General features: G+C 35.1%; 1 protein-coding gene across 2 annotated transcripts in view; it reads right to left on the bottom strand.

The window, feature by feature from the left end:
* The window catches only part of LOC149799038 (protein PAT1 homolog 1-like), an 82,991-nt gene that overhangs the window by 62,297 nt on the left and 5,211 nt on the right, over positions 1 to 15,483 (bottom strand). For both annotated transcript variants that reach the window (XM_089957999.1, XM_089957998.1), the window contains exons 3-8: positions 14,562 to 14,695; positions 13,641 to 13,739; positions 10,606 to 10,674; positions 6,586 to 6,705; positions 5,269 to 5,589; positions 3,100 to 3,220 (exon numbers count right to left, since the gene is read on the bottom strand). In XM_089957999.1, coding sequence (XP_089814125.1) covers positions 3,100 to 3,220; positions 5,269 to 5,589; positions 6,586 to 6,705; positions 10,606 to 10,674; positions 13,641 to 13,739; positions 14,562 to 14,695 — 864 coding nt within the window. The remainder of the gene's footprint in view (positions 1 to 3,099; positions 3,221 to 5,268; positions 5,590 to 6,585; positions 6,706 to 10,605; positions 10,675 to 13,640; positions 13,740 to 14,561; positions 14,696 to 15,483) is intronic.

A 15,483-nucleotide genomic window follows, 5' to 3' on the forward strand; every position in this document is an offset into this window, starting at 1 on the left:
GGCAAAATTTGCAAAGGACGCGTGGTTTCTCCCTGTGACGTGCCTTAGTTTCCCCCAGGATGTGCCCTATTTTCATATTCTGATCAGCTGTGGCTAAAATGCACAATGGCTAAAGGTTAGTCTTTAATAAACAAGCAAGAAAGCCTGTTTAAAACTTAATCCTTATCAATACAACTATTTTGTGAAAACTACTGGCCCTCATCAAAACCATGTTCTACACTACTGTGTGTTATGCAAGCACCAGCAATTGATTTGCAAATAAAGTATTACCAATTTTGTTGAACTAAAGGTACCTAAATAGGCAGCCTCATGGTACAGTACATGTTAGAACTATTATCCCATCATATATATGACCTTATTTCCTTATTGTCAACTCATGTGGCATTTTGTATTGTTTACTATAACACATATGTATTCTGAATTCGTTTTTTGAAGACACATATGCTGCGTGTTATGTATTTTCATTCATTCCTTTTAATTTAATGATGGTAATTAACGTTCGTATATATGGAATAAAAATGCAAGGTGTTCACTCGTGAAAGTGTCTTTGGTGGGAATGGCGCTATAGCATATGGAGTTGCAGCATTCATTGTGATCATTATTGGGATTGAAATTTACTGTCAACAATTTTATTGTTGTAGTTTATTTTTTGTTGTGGTTAATTTTTATGATTTTTGTATTCTTGTAGAGGGAAAATAAATCCAAGTTTACATGTAAAAGGTTTAAACTTAACATTCTGTTTACTGAAGAAGCAAATTCTTTCTAGTAAAGTAATTATTTCATCACAATAATATTCACTGGTGATACAACAGAAAATGGCTTTCATGGATTGCATACAATATATCTATTTATGTAGGACTTTTCTTTTTAAGGATAAATGAAAATTGAAGACCTAATATAATAGCCAGGAGTTGTCTGAAAAAAGCGGGATATATTATGAAATCTGGAGGATGGCGCGGAACGACCCTAAAAATTGGAATTTGTTTTATTCCTCCCAGCATGAGAGTTGACAGATATAGTGTAAGGTCACTTACATCAAAGCAAACTATAACTCAGCTTTTACAGTATTAGCATAATTTTCTAAGCATTATTTCTGAAAATTCATTCATCGGAATGTACTTCATTCAGCGTATGTTTAAACCTACATTGTACATGCAGTGGCGCTTTATGTAAATATGTTCAGTAGATAATTGAGAGTGTTGAATGAAACCATTTTTTTTTTGTTCATTGTGTTGTCATACTGGGATCACTGCAGTAATGCATAAAAAAACAATAATTGAGTCAAATGTGAGAGGTAGTGTTAAAGCAACTCGTGAATGCTCAATTCATGTCATCATTCGATCATGTTAAACACAAATCTAAATTAGACAGAAACAATAAGAAAATAGAAAATTAAATTATTTTTCAAACAAGTTTATACCATTTTTTAAAAATAATTATAGATGCCAACCTGAGAGAAGTATACGTGTAATTTATGTTAATATGAATTTGTCTAAATAAGTGCATTTAGAACTTACAGTGTGCATCTTATGATGTCACAAAGTTGTGGGTCTGCTTATATGCTGGTCATGCACTTTTTAGTATTTATACCTATTCGATTTGGGGGGCTGACTTATACGATAGTACATACGGTAGTTACATCATCTTTCATACTGCCTGTAACAATCGAATGGTGTGTGTGGGATTTGGATTTTTAACGTAGCTTTAAAATAAATTCAGTCATATCGCTACAATGTCTGCAGTAGGGCAGTTTATAGTGATGTCCTTCATGCCACAGACATGTAGCATGATGTCACATTATCCTGACACCAGGCTGAACAGCCCTAACACTAACATTTTAATGTTGAGTGCTTAGCAAGGCAGCTACTAGTACCATTTTTACAAGTATTTAGTATGATTCAGCTGGGGTTCAAACCCGCGACCTCCTACATAGTTACATAACAACTTTTAAGGTGATATGCTCTTATTTTATCTTCTACTGCCAGCTTGCCATCACCTCACAAAATTGTTTACCACAAGTTTATCTGTGTAAGCAGCCATCTCAAATATTCTACACATTTGGCAATAGTTAGGTTCTAATAAAGGGGAAAAGATGCAGCTAAAACATTTTGCTAACAGTTTGCTTACCATATATACATGCCTACAAGTTGAGATCAGGCTCTATGGTTTTAGTTTACTGATGATACCTATGATAACTCTACAGATTATGCCAAACAAAAATGCAAAGACCCAGATATGCCTGTGCATCTTGCAATGACAGATTTGGATTATGCACGTCTGCAGTTGGACTTGACTTACAAGTGAATTAACATGATCGTTAAACATTTTTTAACAGAATACTGAGAATGACTTTCAACCATCAGACTTTGCTTTAAAGCACAAAATCCACCATCTTCCAGCAAACATTTAAACTTGAGCAAATTGTGCTGACCAAAAAAAGACATACACTCATATCTGATTAGTTAGAAAGGGTTATGCATCCCATTTGACACAAGAAAAAACATACAATGAACTTCTCCACACAAGTTCTGATATTCATTTATACACAGCTTTTGGAATTTAGTACCAAATAACTTGCACTAGCTACAAAATTATGAAGGCAAATGTGTGTACTTTTTAATTTATCATGCATATGTCATTTAACCTAAAGGGATAATATTTGTGAGAGCAAAAAACCTGGTACAAACTGTATTCTAAAACTCCCAATCCTGTCCACACATAGGAGAGATATCTTTCTAACCCATTACATGCACTGTTTGTGAATGCACAACTCTGCAGAAAATCAAAAGTGCTTGTACAAAATGCACATTTCATAGCAACAACATCAGATAAATAACAACAGGTACATTAAACATCAGAGGTAAATTTTTAGTACATTTATGGTCTAATTTTCTGTATAAAAATGTGCAAATCCACTGCTTACCAACACCTCCGAGATGAGCTGTCAAGTGGTGTCTCAAGAAAACTGACGATCAAATGGAATCATGTGTAGACAGGAATTCAGCTTGCATATAGTTGCAAAATTATCACAACTGGGTTTTTCATTATTTTACTATATCTCATATTCGATACACAAATTAATTTATTACTCTGATTTACCTGAGAGATGAGGGGAATGCCTGTGAACTGGTCTGGTGGGTGGAGTACTACCTGGGATGATCCCCACTAGTGGGGAAACACGCCCATTAACCATTGGAGCACTTGAACTGGATGTCATACCCTGACAATATAAAAAAATGTTAAGTTTGACTTGACTTAAAGATTATTAGCATGCACTTCACATTTTCTTAAATTATTTATTCAGACAGATGCATTTTCTACAGTATCAGGAACATTATGATGACATAAATAATGTATGCAGTGATAATACCAAACATTCTCATAACATGTGGAACCTTGCTTTTAATTTGCAGATGAACATGTCAAAATAACTGTTCTTTTGAATTTTGGATGCCAAGAACTTCATAGTCTTTTATTATTCCAAAACAAAAGCCTCCAATTTTGACAACTTGGCTTTAATTTATGAATGCAAAAAATTCCACAAAACTTGTATCTTACCAACCAATGTATGCTTATCAGAATAATTACAGTTATTAACTGTAGAACTTTGCTTATGGTGCACTTGCCATTGGGAAAAGTGACTTTATGGTGAGGACTGATGTGTGCATGCTAATGACCACTTTGAAAGCCCACACAACAATTGTTATTCACATATAATTTCTATAATAAAACTGGAAAAAGTGTTCCTCAAAGGAAATGACTCACTCCAAGAATTCAAGATAAGATCATTTCTTCCTTTTAATTGCTGAGTGTTGAAACCACCTCTGATATTCACAATTTTAAAATTAGCTGTTATGGTGGTCAGATCAGATGTCAGCTTGGCACTATTTTCATTTAGGGCAAAGTAAACATCATTAACAGCCGGGGTGGGTGGGTGGTGATTTTATTTTTTACATAACTTTAACAATTTTCAGGTCATGTAGCATCATGTCCTAACCAGTCAAATTATCCTGACATCAGGTTGACAAGTCATAACATCTTAATGCTGAATGCCAAGTGAGGCAGCTGCTGATACCATTTTTGTAAGTCTTCGGTATGACTTGGCCAGGGTTCAAACCTGCAGCCTCCTGCATCCAAGAGGGATGCTCTAACCACTTAGGTCACTTAAGCGGTAGCAGTCTTTGGGTGATAAACCCATGACATAATGATCAAATATTCATGGGGAGTACTTGCAAGATTTTTAAGACAGTCATCATGGCAGCCATATTGGATATACCACTGGCACCATTTTCATTTAGGACCAACTAAGTATTATAAGTCGTCCATTGGTTAAACACCATGTCGATATAGCCATCCATATTGTGGGTTAGCCATATTTATTAAGAAACAACTAGATTCTGGAGAAACTCTGCTGGTGAAAACTCCAAGCCAAAATGACTTTCCATTTTAATGGCATAGTAAGATTTTCAAACTTGACTGAAATTTAATTATTACAAAGCTCATACCCTTCAAGCCTTTAGTTTGTTAACATCAGAGCTAATGAACAATAACGAGTTGATAAAACTAGATTATCATTATCTTCTATTTTTAAACTACTGATTTTAAAAACTATAACAAACACTATTATCTTTTCTTCCATATTTTAAAGTCGGATTTTACAGTGTGAAAGTCGCTGGCTTACAGTTCCCTTGGAGTGACAGCCAGTATGACCACAAGCAGAAACATAGTTCATGCATCAATAATGAATGTGGCCTCAGATGAAAAGCATGCCATCAAAACAAATTTGGTAACAAAAAGCATTTTCTAAAGTCTGAGTTTACAAGTGCTGTACAAAATTTTCTGTATAGCCTTTGACCTACAAAGTGATATCAAGAATTTTAAAAATATCATGAATTTGTTCCAATGTTAAGACATACCCACATGTTTAAACTTAAACCGAAGATATTTTTATTTTTTTAATGTTCTTTAATGGCAAGATCCAAGAGATTTGCTAGATATATCACAAACTGGGTATCATAAAAATCCAGTACATACATCATACCTAATGAGGCCTACTAGTAAATGATATTTGATAATCATAATTATTCACTCTGGCAGAATACTAACTAAACTATTTTATTTCTGATTAATAATAGATGGCATTGTGCTGTCATCCTTTTTTTTCTTCCTTCATATCTATTTTATTGGTTTTCTGAAAAATGAAAACCAGTCCAAAAGTGATAAACTAAAATGTTGGCTTGTACATCACAAAATTTCCTTATTAAATACCTGCATAGATGACTGGACTGAAGACCCTATATGACCATGTAGTGACTGTCCCAGGGGCCCCATTGGACCGAAAAGCTGTTGAGCTGGGGATCTGACAGGAGTGTGGGCAGGGTATGATCTTGATGCCAGATGACTATTCACAATACTAGATGAAACTGAATCTGGAACATCCTCACCTCGCAGCTTTCGTTCTAATTCTTCAGCCATCATGACCTTTGGTTGTTGATTGAGCACTTTACTCTCAATTTCATCAACTGTGAGTGCCTTTGGCAAAGGCAAGGGTGACCGAGTGGTGGACTGACGAAAGCCTAAGGGGGAATCCTGTTTGAGTGGTAAAAAAGAACAAAGAGTTTTATTTACGTATTTGTAATGTCATTGCAAATTTAGTGTTTCTTCTGAAAGAAAATACTATGCAAACTTATGTCATTAAGTGTATTTATTTTATGGAACTTGAACAATAAATGTAAAATAATTAAAGTTTAATAGAATATTCTTTGGTGATAATATTATTATCCCAACATAAACGTGGGAACTATATTTCCTGAAGAAATACTGAAGTACATTCTTACTAATAGCGTTTACCTACATGGAATGTTAACATTCCCATCATCACAATATCTCGCGTTGAATCATTTCCTTTGTACAAAACCTTCAAAGCAATCAGCAAATAATCAAACCTTAAATATTTTGACTTGAAATCTATACATCCGAAAAGAAAAATGGCTCTTATGAGTAACATACCAGAAATTAAATATCTATGTGTTACTACCAAAGTGTATTATTTTGTAACGATTCATTCCAGTGTCACTATCAGATGATTAACCCAGTATCTGTGTGAGATCAAAAACTTCTACCTATCTGGTGTAAAAGATCTAAGCCCATACTAAAGCAATAATATGTATATTTTATATGTCTGCTATTTAACCAAACTAACCAATCTTAATAAGCTACAATTACCCAACAGCTATGTGAAAATATGAACATATTAAACAATTCTTTAGGCCTGCCACCACGTAACACCCACAACTCTATATATTTATTATGTTTCTTCTTATTATGACCTGGTACAAAAGCTTTGTTAAATAAAATATTTGAAAATGTCACCAATTCATTTGTATACATCTGACGTTTGACTCCTCCTAGGCAGCTAAAAATAACACTGTCTTACAAATCCTTACCATAGGAGCAAAAGAACTTCAATAAATTATTTATTTAACTCTACTCAGTAGTTCATAACAGATGACAGATACATGGGTACACAGGTATAAAAATATCCTCAACATCTAGGAGATAATCAGCAGATCATTCAATGCACACCTGTGAAGCAGCCTTGGCAAATGCAAAGAGAGACTGAAGATTGTTCATTGGCTGGCTGGGGGCAGAACTGGAGTCATCAACCCCAGTGAAGCCCCAGATGTTCTTTGCAGTCGGAGAAACCTGAAATATGGCATTAGATGTAAAGATTATGTAAATTCAGCTATGTGAATAAGTGTTGCGACTGGCAAAACTTCTCATAAATCCAAAAAATACCTAAAAACATGCAAACATGGCCAGAGAAATGTGGGCCCAATAGAAAAGTAATATTAAACAATGAGTTATTTTTCTGTTTCATCTTAACAAATAATCTTAAAATCTTTAAATTTCACAAAAACAATTTAAAAAATTTATTATGAAATACTGTAGTATAACATTCCTTAATCTGACACTGTTGGGACCAAATATTAACATGACACTACCAAATATTCGAACCATCTCATGTAGGTGACGTATATTGAGGCCTGAGTAGCATTAAACAGCCTTAACATTCTACAAATTACAGGAAGCTGGGATGGGTGTAGGTAATTTTAAATGTACTTTACGTGGATTTGCATTCAGAACTGCAACAAACAATACTGCTGTGGTAATGCAACTATCAATGCAGCTGTAGTCTGATGCCAAGGGTACTGCAAATCAAATCATCCACGCTTTTTGACATAACATATGGTAATTAAATTAAGTGTCATTAAGCCTCTTTGTTCTTTACCAATTGTATGAAACAATAACAATTTATTGATGGCTGTACAAATACAGTTGATTGATATAAGCTGTGGACAGTATAGGGCTTCATTTCTGAATAAAATGACTTATAAAAATTACTGCATTATTAGTTTACCATAACACATTTAACTGAGATATCAGTTTGTATTCGTTGTACTTTTTTTTACATACATTATGGCGACATCATCAAGCAAGCGTAGACAAGTAGAGATACTGGCAGCATAAAAAAGAATTTTGTATTTCAAGCAGATGTCAGCAATATTCACCAGTGATGACATAAAACACAATAGTGAAGCCCTTGAGAATATATGGCGACTATCAATAATCATTGCAGATAGATCTGCCAAAGAATCCAGGCAAACAAAGGTTACAGATTTCTTCAGGAAATTGACATAATAATTGTTGTTGTTACTGTAGGGTTTAACGCCATTTTTCAGCACACGATAGACTATACATGGTGTCTAGTATTAATGGTGAAGGAAGAACCCGGGAAAACCCTGGAAAGAACCACCAACACACGAGAAGCTACTGGCAAGCTTTCTCACATACCTACACTGGCCGAATCCGAGACTCAAAACCACACAGACAGAGGTGAGATGGCAGTGATCCGTGACAGAGAAAGCTTTAGACCACTCACGGCCCCCATAATAATTGTATGTACAGTACATACATGTACATAGTGTGATGTGTTCAATGTGTTAATTGTCTAAACTTAAATTTACAGTACATGTACAAGCGCATGTTATAATAATGTGAAATAAACACACGTCAATAAATGTATTCATCATATTACTTCAACCATTATTAAATATACAGTACATTTACAACTAGCATATACATGTACATGTGTACGGTGTGATGACATCGTAAAATAAAAACATGCATGATTCAATTATCCGGAAAACTTGTTAATCCGGACATATTCACTGGGAATGAAGGTGTCCGGATTAACAAGGCTCCACTTTACATAAAAAAACTCAGGATGCATGGTTATATTTTCATAAAATAGAAATAAGTTTATAAAACAAGGATGTGCCAACACAACAGTGGCATAGCAACTGCCGAAGCAACCAGCGGATGTGGTCAAGCCTAGTAGAGGATACAAAATTCCCATCAAACAACTTTTTTTTAATGGCAACAGAAACAATTCTTGCAGGGACAGCAGAATGCCTTCATAAAGCACTGCACTACAATGCATGAAAACTAACCTAAATACATGCCAATGTTTGCCATGGGTGCTCCAATTGGTTTTCGCGGAGAAAAATAATTCAGACTGTTTTTTTTTCTGTTCTGCCAACTGTATCCTGAACAGTCATGTTCAATAAACATCAAATAAATAAATAAACTGGTTAATCAGTACCAACCTCAACCCCACCAATTTTCTCCTCAGATTTACCTATCTAAAACTGGCGTAGTGGTCGTAAAAATGTGGAAATTTCTTAATCAACAGAAAATTCTCATCCATGCATAATGGTCAAGTAGTCTGTTCAGTACTGGCATGGCTGGAAGAGAGTGGTGGCAAATTGGTTGATGAGGTCACTGTCATCACACAAAGAGCCCAGACTGGCAAAGAATGCCAAGCCTTTATTGTGATCGACAACAACTCCATCTCAGCTGACTATTATATTAAAATAGCAACTGCACTGATAGCTTTAACAAGGCTAATGGTGTCTACATTCTTTGATAACTGCTTTCTGGCCATCTCACCAGCTCAGGACAGCTTTTTGCCAAACAACTGTACGGAATCACTTTAAGTGTAAAATGTCATAGTGACCTGCTTTTGATAACAAAGTGTAGCAATTTAAACACCATCTGCCTTTTCTATTGCATGCTAGAAAAAAAAACCTGATTTAATTAATGACAATTCAGTCATCTAACTTGGATTGGAAAGAGATGAGGGTTTAAATAAGGTGCAATACCCCTTATGATACATGCAGATAGCAAGTACATTTCAGGTACCATGAGTGTATACAGTGTCTGAGAAACTGACACAACTATCAAAAGTGTAGATTATAACTGGAGCATAAAAATTCAGTGACCTACTTTTGGTATGGTGGTTTAATATTTCAGACAATGCATGTACACATTTTCACAGCAGTAAGCAACAGTATCCCAGAACCTGACCTAAAGTCAAACTAAACCCTTGGTGTCAACTAGGGGTGGGTGGATCAAATTACATTAAAAAAATCATGTTAACAAGAAGTGTGCATAAATTGTTTCAGACGTACATTTCTGGTGAACAAAGGTGCATAATGAGTCACACTTTTGGTATAATGGTGTTATTTTCCTCAGGACTGATGTGCATAGCAAGTTTTACATTACTGTAACAAAATTTTAAAAGTGTACATGATTCTATTGTTGTTCTTATGGGGTTTAACACCATTTTTCACCACATGATAGGCTATATATGGTGGTCAGTATAACTGTTTGTGGAAGAACCTGGGAAAACCCTGGGAAGAACCAATGACCCACGGAAAGCTATGGGCAAGCTTTCTCACACTGGCCAAGCCAAAGACTTGAACCCACACAAATACACAATTATAAAGTGTGAAAATTAGTTTGGTGGTGTACTATTCTTCAGGCTGCCTAAACAATCCAGTTTCATGAAATGAGAAGTAAGGGTGTGTTAAATACTGAATTAAACACCAAGATGTATTTGATAATACCAATGACAGACAACAATGACACAGGCATATAATTCTTCTGCACATATGATGGATACTAACCTGTAATAATGAAGGCTGAATATTAGGAGCTTTAGATAATGTCAGAGGTTTAGAAAATGCACACAAGTTTGTCTAACAAATGTAATTTATTGAAGACCCTATTCAATTATATCAAGCCTGCCTTTCATTAGCTAGAAAATGGTGTACAGAAAGGAAAGTAACAACTTTAATATTCAGCTTAATAAAAAATAAAAAACATATAGGATATGGACAGACATACTTATGAATGGATGGACATGTGGAAAGACACACCAAGGTGACAAAGTTATGACAGGCTCACCAAAAACATATTCATGAAACATGAATGCTGCACCACAGTATAAGCAATGTGACTTAAACACAAAACCTTAATGGACTGAGGGGAAAATGAATGCCAGAATGTCATCAAAACAATTTGAAAAATAAATCATAAAAACTTGGCCAACATTGTAATTCTTGTCATTATTTCATTACATATCAAGCTACAATGGACAATTTTTGGAAAAGTCATTCAACCATAGTGTGTTAATGAAATGTCACTGTTTATGAAATCATTTTCCTGTACACAAAGAAGGTCAAAGAAACTGAATCTTACGAGACGTTCTGTATCTAAAAAACTGGGTGGAGAAGCCGGTCCAAATATTTCATCCAAACTCTGCATCTTCTGTACAAATGAGAAAAGAAAACAGTAAGGTGGCGCTATACAGTTTCGCATTTTGCATAGGGTTAGGAATTTAAAGAAAAAGAATGTCCCCGGCTTTCCTTACTGGTTATACTGGCTATTTAAAAAAGACCTTGTATATCTTAGGTATAATGCAAAGAACCTTTAATTCCCTTTATTTTGGTGTATGATTGATGGGTGTACTATGGGTTATAGAGTATACAGCTTGGCCTTACTTCAAATATGCACCTTTCAAAAAAGTGCTAGCTCTACTTGGTCATTTTCACTTCCTGAACTTCAGAGGTCAATTGTATAAAAAAGAGCCGATAACTTTTTTTACATTTTATATATTTGGTAATTCATTCATTGCACTTTCAGAAGCTGGTATTGTCTAGTCTGGCAAAATTCATTTTCCCTATTTTAATAGCTGCTATGTATAGTGTACTTTAGACTAATTCAGACTGATTTTTTAACACAAGGGAGCAGTCATTTTAGTTAGCAGTGTGCTTAAATCATGTAAAATTTCCAAAAGTACAATATCCAAAAGAAATATCATCCACATTACATTAATGTAGCATAGAGGTATGCAAACGTTCTCTCCACTGTGCATGTTTTAAATGCGAACTACTTCACCTTACATACGTCACTCTCTCAAAAGTACATATTATCTGGTGAGCGCCACCTAAGGAGGTTTAGAAAAAAGAACCACAGTTTTTAAAACTCTAGTCTATACATTTTAGTAATTAACAAATTCAAGGACTGTAGACTTTTTGTGGCATTAATAACCATGGCATACCATTTACATCGTTATAAATTGGACCCAACTGAAAATGGCAGAGACACAGATCTGCCATCACTTAATGTACCAGTACAAGATTACTCGCATGCTCATTATGCATCCTGTTTTTTTTGTCTAGTTCCATAGCACATTAACAGGTAATATAATGTAAAAGACAATGTAAAATCTCACTGTTCACCTCATTATTTTGTTCTGTACATGTAATGTCAAAAACTACAAAATGCTTTCTATTCACCTAATTCTTGTTATCTCAATAACAACTGCACTGGCCGAATAAAGTTCATGGCTACAAACATGCTAATTATTCATCATTTTTCTGTGTATGTGCTAGTTCCATAACACTTGTACATGTAGAATCAAGTCCACAGCAACAAAAATACTAATTATTCATCTCTTTCTCTGTATGGGTTAGTAACACCTGTACAGGCTGAATAAAGTCCAAGGCTACAAGCATTCTAATTATTCAGCTCTTTCTCTGGGTATGGACTAGTTCCATAACACATGTACAGCTAGAATGAAGTCCATGATTGCCAACACGTTAATTACTTGTCTTTTTCTCTGGTCCAATACATATTTACATGTAAAATTCAATACCTGAAACATTTTAAGGATAAGTAAAATGAACTACATTACACTTTAATGTTATTCATCCTTCCATGCAAAGTATCACAAAAAATTTCAAGACATGGAGGCAGGAACAGTACTGAGAGACTCAATATTATGGGATGACACTTCAAATATAAAGTAAATTAAGTAAGGAGTTCTGGAAATACAATTGACAGAAATGACTTTAACAAAATATGTGCCCCATTATAATTCTTGAGCCTGTGGCAGAAACCAAAGGACCTGAGAGAAGGAGAATAGATGATGATATATTCCAAGCATGAGGTGAACTGATAGAGTTACAACAAAAAAAAAAAAAAACTTAACCAACAATGTATCCCAATCATAATTTCTGACCTGATAACACCAGGTACCAGCAGGATTCCACACACTGGCAGAACCCAGACAGGAGTGGTACCCAGGGATTGGGCAGTATAACAAAAGGGAGTAAATTATGTAAATGATTACTAAGAAATTATGGGGAAAAACTGCACACAAAGCCACCCACCATTAAAACCAATACAACAAACACCCCCACATACACAACCTAAATGCTAAAGACAAAAATAGAAGCATTCTGTTATTGCATTTCCTGCACATTAATTTTTTTTTTATACAAAGAACTGAATTATTATTGTCAATAAAAATTTCTTTGGCAAAAAAGGACTAGCACACCATTATCACTGATACAAAATTGGTTTCTTCTACTTACCTGGACAGTATACAAATTATTATAGCCTGTTTTAATAATGAGTAAAGCCTGTTTTTTTTTATAACCAGTCTCTTTTTTAATAATTAGTAAAACATGTTTTAATAATTGGGATTAACTGTTTTCAATAATTAGTACAGCTTGTTTATAATAATTGGGATAGCCTGTTTTCAATAATTAGCATAGCCTATTTTTAATAATCAGCATATCCCATATTTAATAATTAGTGCAGACTGTTTTTAATAATTAGTACAGTCTGTTTATTTTTAATGTGGGTGTGTGATTTAGATTTTTAACATAGCTTTAACAATTTTTCAGTCACATCGCCATGACGTCTGCAGTGTGGCAACTTACAGTGATGTCTAGCACTTAGGCATCATGCTGCAGACATGTAGCATCATGTCCATCCAGTCACAACATACCGACACTAGGCCAACCAGTCCTATCACTAACCTCTTAATGATAAGTGCCAAGCGAGGCGGCTGTTAGTAACGTTTTTGAAAGTCTTTGGTATGACTCGGCCAGGGATCGAACCAATGACCTCCCGCATCCAAGGCGGATGCTCTAATCACTAGGCCACTGGAGCGGTCTACCAGTTTCTAATAATTAGTACAGTAGAACCTCTCTTGAAAGACCACCCTTCTGTCAACAAATTATGGTCTCTCAAGTCAGGTGGTCTCTCATAATAGGTCACACCACTATATAATCAATAAATCTGTGCACTGAGAATATAGTCTTTCAAGACAGGTGGTCTCACAAAACAGTGGTCTTTCAAGACAGGTTTTACTGTATAACCAATGTTTAAAAAATCAGATTTCTCAATAATACCAAAAACTGGAAATACATAACAATAGCTACCCTTGGTATTGGTCTGGCCTTTTTTGTGTTAAGAACCACAGGATCCTCAACATCTTCATCATCCACCACCAGCCTGCTGAGGCTCTGCTCCATGTACTCCTGTCACAAAAACAAAGAATGCTTTATCTTGCTAGCGACACCAATGCAATATCCACCAGTACAAAAAAGAAAGGTACAGAAACCTACTTTCCATGAATGTGTCTTTGCAATAAATACTTTTATCCAGTTTCATGATAAATACAAACAACATTACCAAAGACACGGATTTAAATGCAACAATTTACAGTCATGGCTGGGAGGGGGTGGTGGTAGTTTTCAATGTAGTCACTGATGGCTAATTTTGCACAACAAATAATATTCTAATTAAAAATCTATTATAAAAACTAAAATAAAAAAAAAAATTCATATATCAGCAAAGGAACTAACACAAGTAAACTCAAACCAGCTTATAATAACCACGTAGGTTACTGGTTAACAACAGTCTTATTAGCATATAGTCTGTATATTCAGATAAATACTATGTTGTCATCAATGGTAGACAAAACTGGCTACTAATTGTTACAAACGGCTAATAAATTATATACAATGATATAATTTTACTACTGCTTTTTCTGTCTTCATCCACTGTAAAAAAACAATTAAGGCTGCTAATGGAAATTTCTACCATATGCACTCCCTTTCTAGCAGACCCGGATATATGATGTTTATTCTACTGATTACTCCTAATAAATCAGCCAAACCCAGATTTGATGGTGCATTTATGGGACTGCAGATATGTGTCTGTGCACTCTGCAATTGAACTTGACATCAAGCAAGTATATATGGTAGTGGGAACCTAGTATTATATTAACATGCAGAAGCGTGACATGATAAACATCCCTATACACAATTGGTTTTCTCATTTTTGTTTTGACTTGATACCTCTTGAGATGCATAGTTTTTCTCTGTGGTGTGGAAGCCAGAGTCAGTGGTAATATTGCCACTGTAATTTATAGGATGTTCCTTCTCGAGATCTACAGCCAGCTTCTCATGTTCCTCCTCCCAGTCAAACTCCACTGAAATTATAAACAAAGCAGTCATTTGTCATCATGACTTTAGGCTGTGAAACAGCAAAGACTCACCTATACATAGGACATGCACCAATTTTAAGCAGCCACCTCTGGAATGCAGCGGTGCCAACCTTCCAGACTTGCATTCAGTGAAAAGAGGGATACAATTTAGTGAATTTTGAACACAATTAATGAAAGATCATACCATGACACTAGCTCCATCCACTTTGATGGTCAGTACTGCATTATCTGAAAATCCCAAAATAAAATTAAAACATTATTTACACTGATTACAAGTACAAATTCATTTGCAGCCAAATTTACTGATATACACCCTATTTGTCATGATATGATGCTGTGGTAGACTTGAACTTCATCAACTTGGCTTAAGGGCCTTCTGTTTAATCTTGATGACTAAAAGTGTTGAAAATTTTCAGCACCCAAGGATGCACTAAAGTTTGTCCAGTTTTTCCTTACAATGGGAAATACTCTTTCACTCTCACTGCTGCTGATACCCAACTAAGAAAGGCAGGTTCAACAAGAAAACACTCACAAACAATGCTTTAGCATTAGTAGCTTGCAGAACTTGAGTAGGTGGCTTAAAGTACTCAGACCTGAAATCTGCTGAATGCTCTTCGTTTTCCATTATGTGCTTTCTGCAAGCTGTGTGCCTTTTCACATCATTCTCCCACATGCCCACAGAGGCTCATGTTGTTGGATACAATTTATCTGGCATACATGTAGTGTATAATAATATTATTAGACAGTACATGACAATTTTTTTTTTAATGCAA

The sequence above is a fragment of the Sinohyriopsis cumingii genome, chromosome 5 (genome assembly GCF_028554795.1).
Source record: "Sinohyriopsis cumingii isolate HCF-2022 chromosome 5, ASM2855479v2, whole genome shotgun sequence".
Classification (NCBI taxonomy): Eukaryota; Metazoa; Mollusca; class Bivalvia; order Unionida; family Unionidae; genus Sinohyriopsis; species Sinohyriopsis cumingii.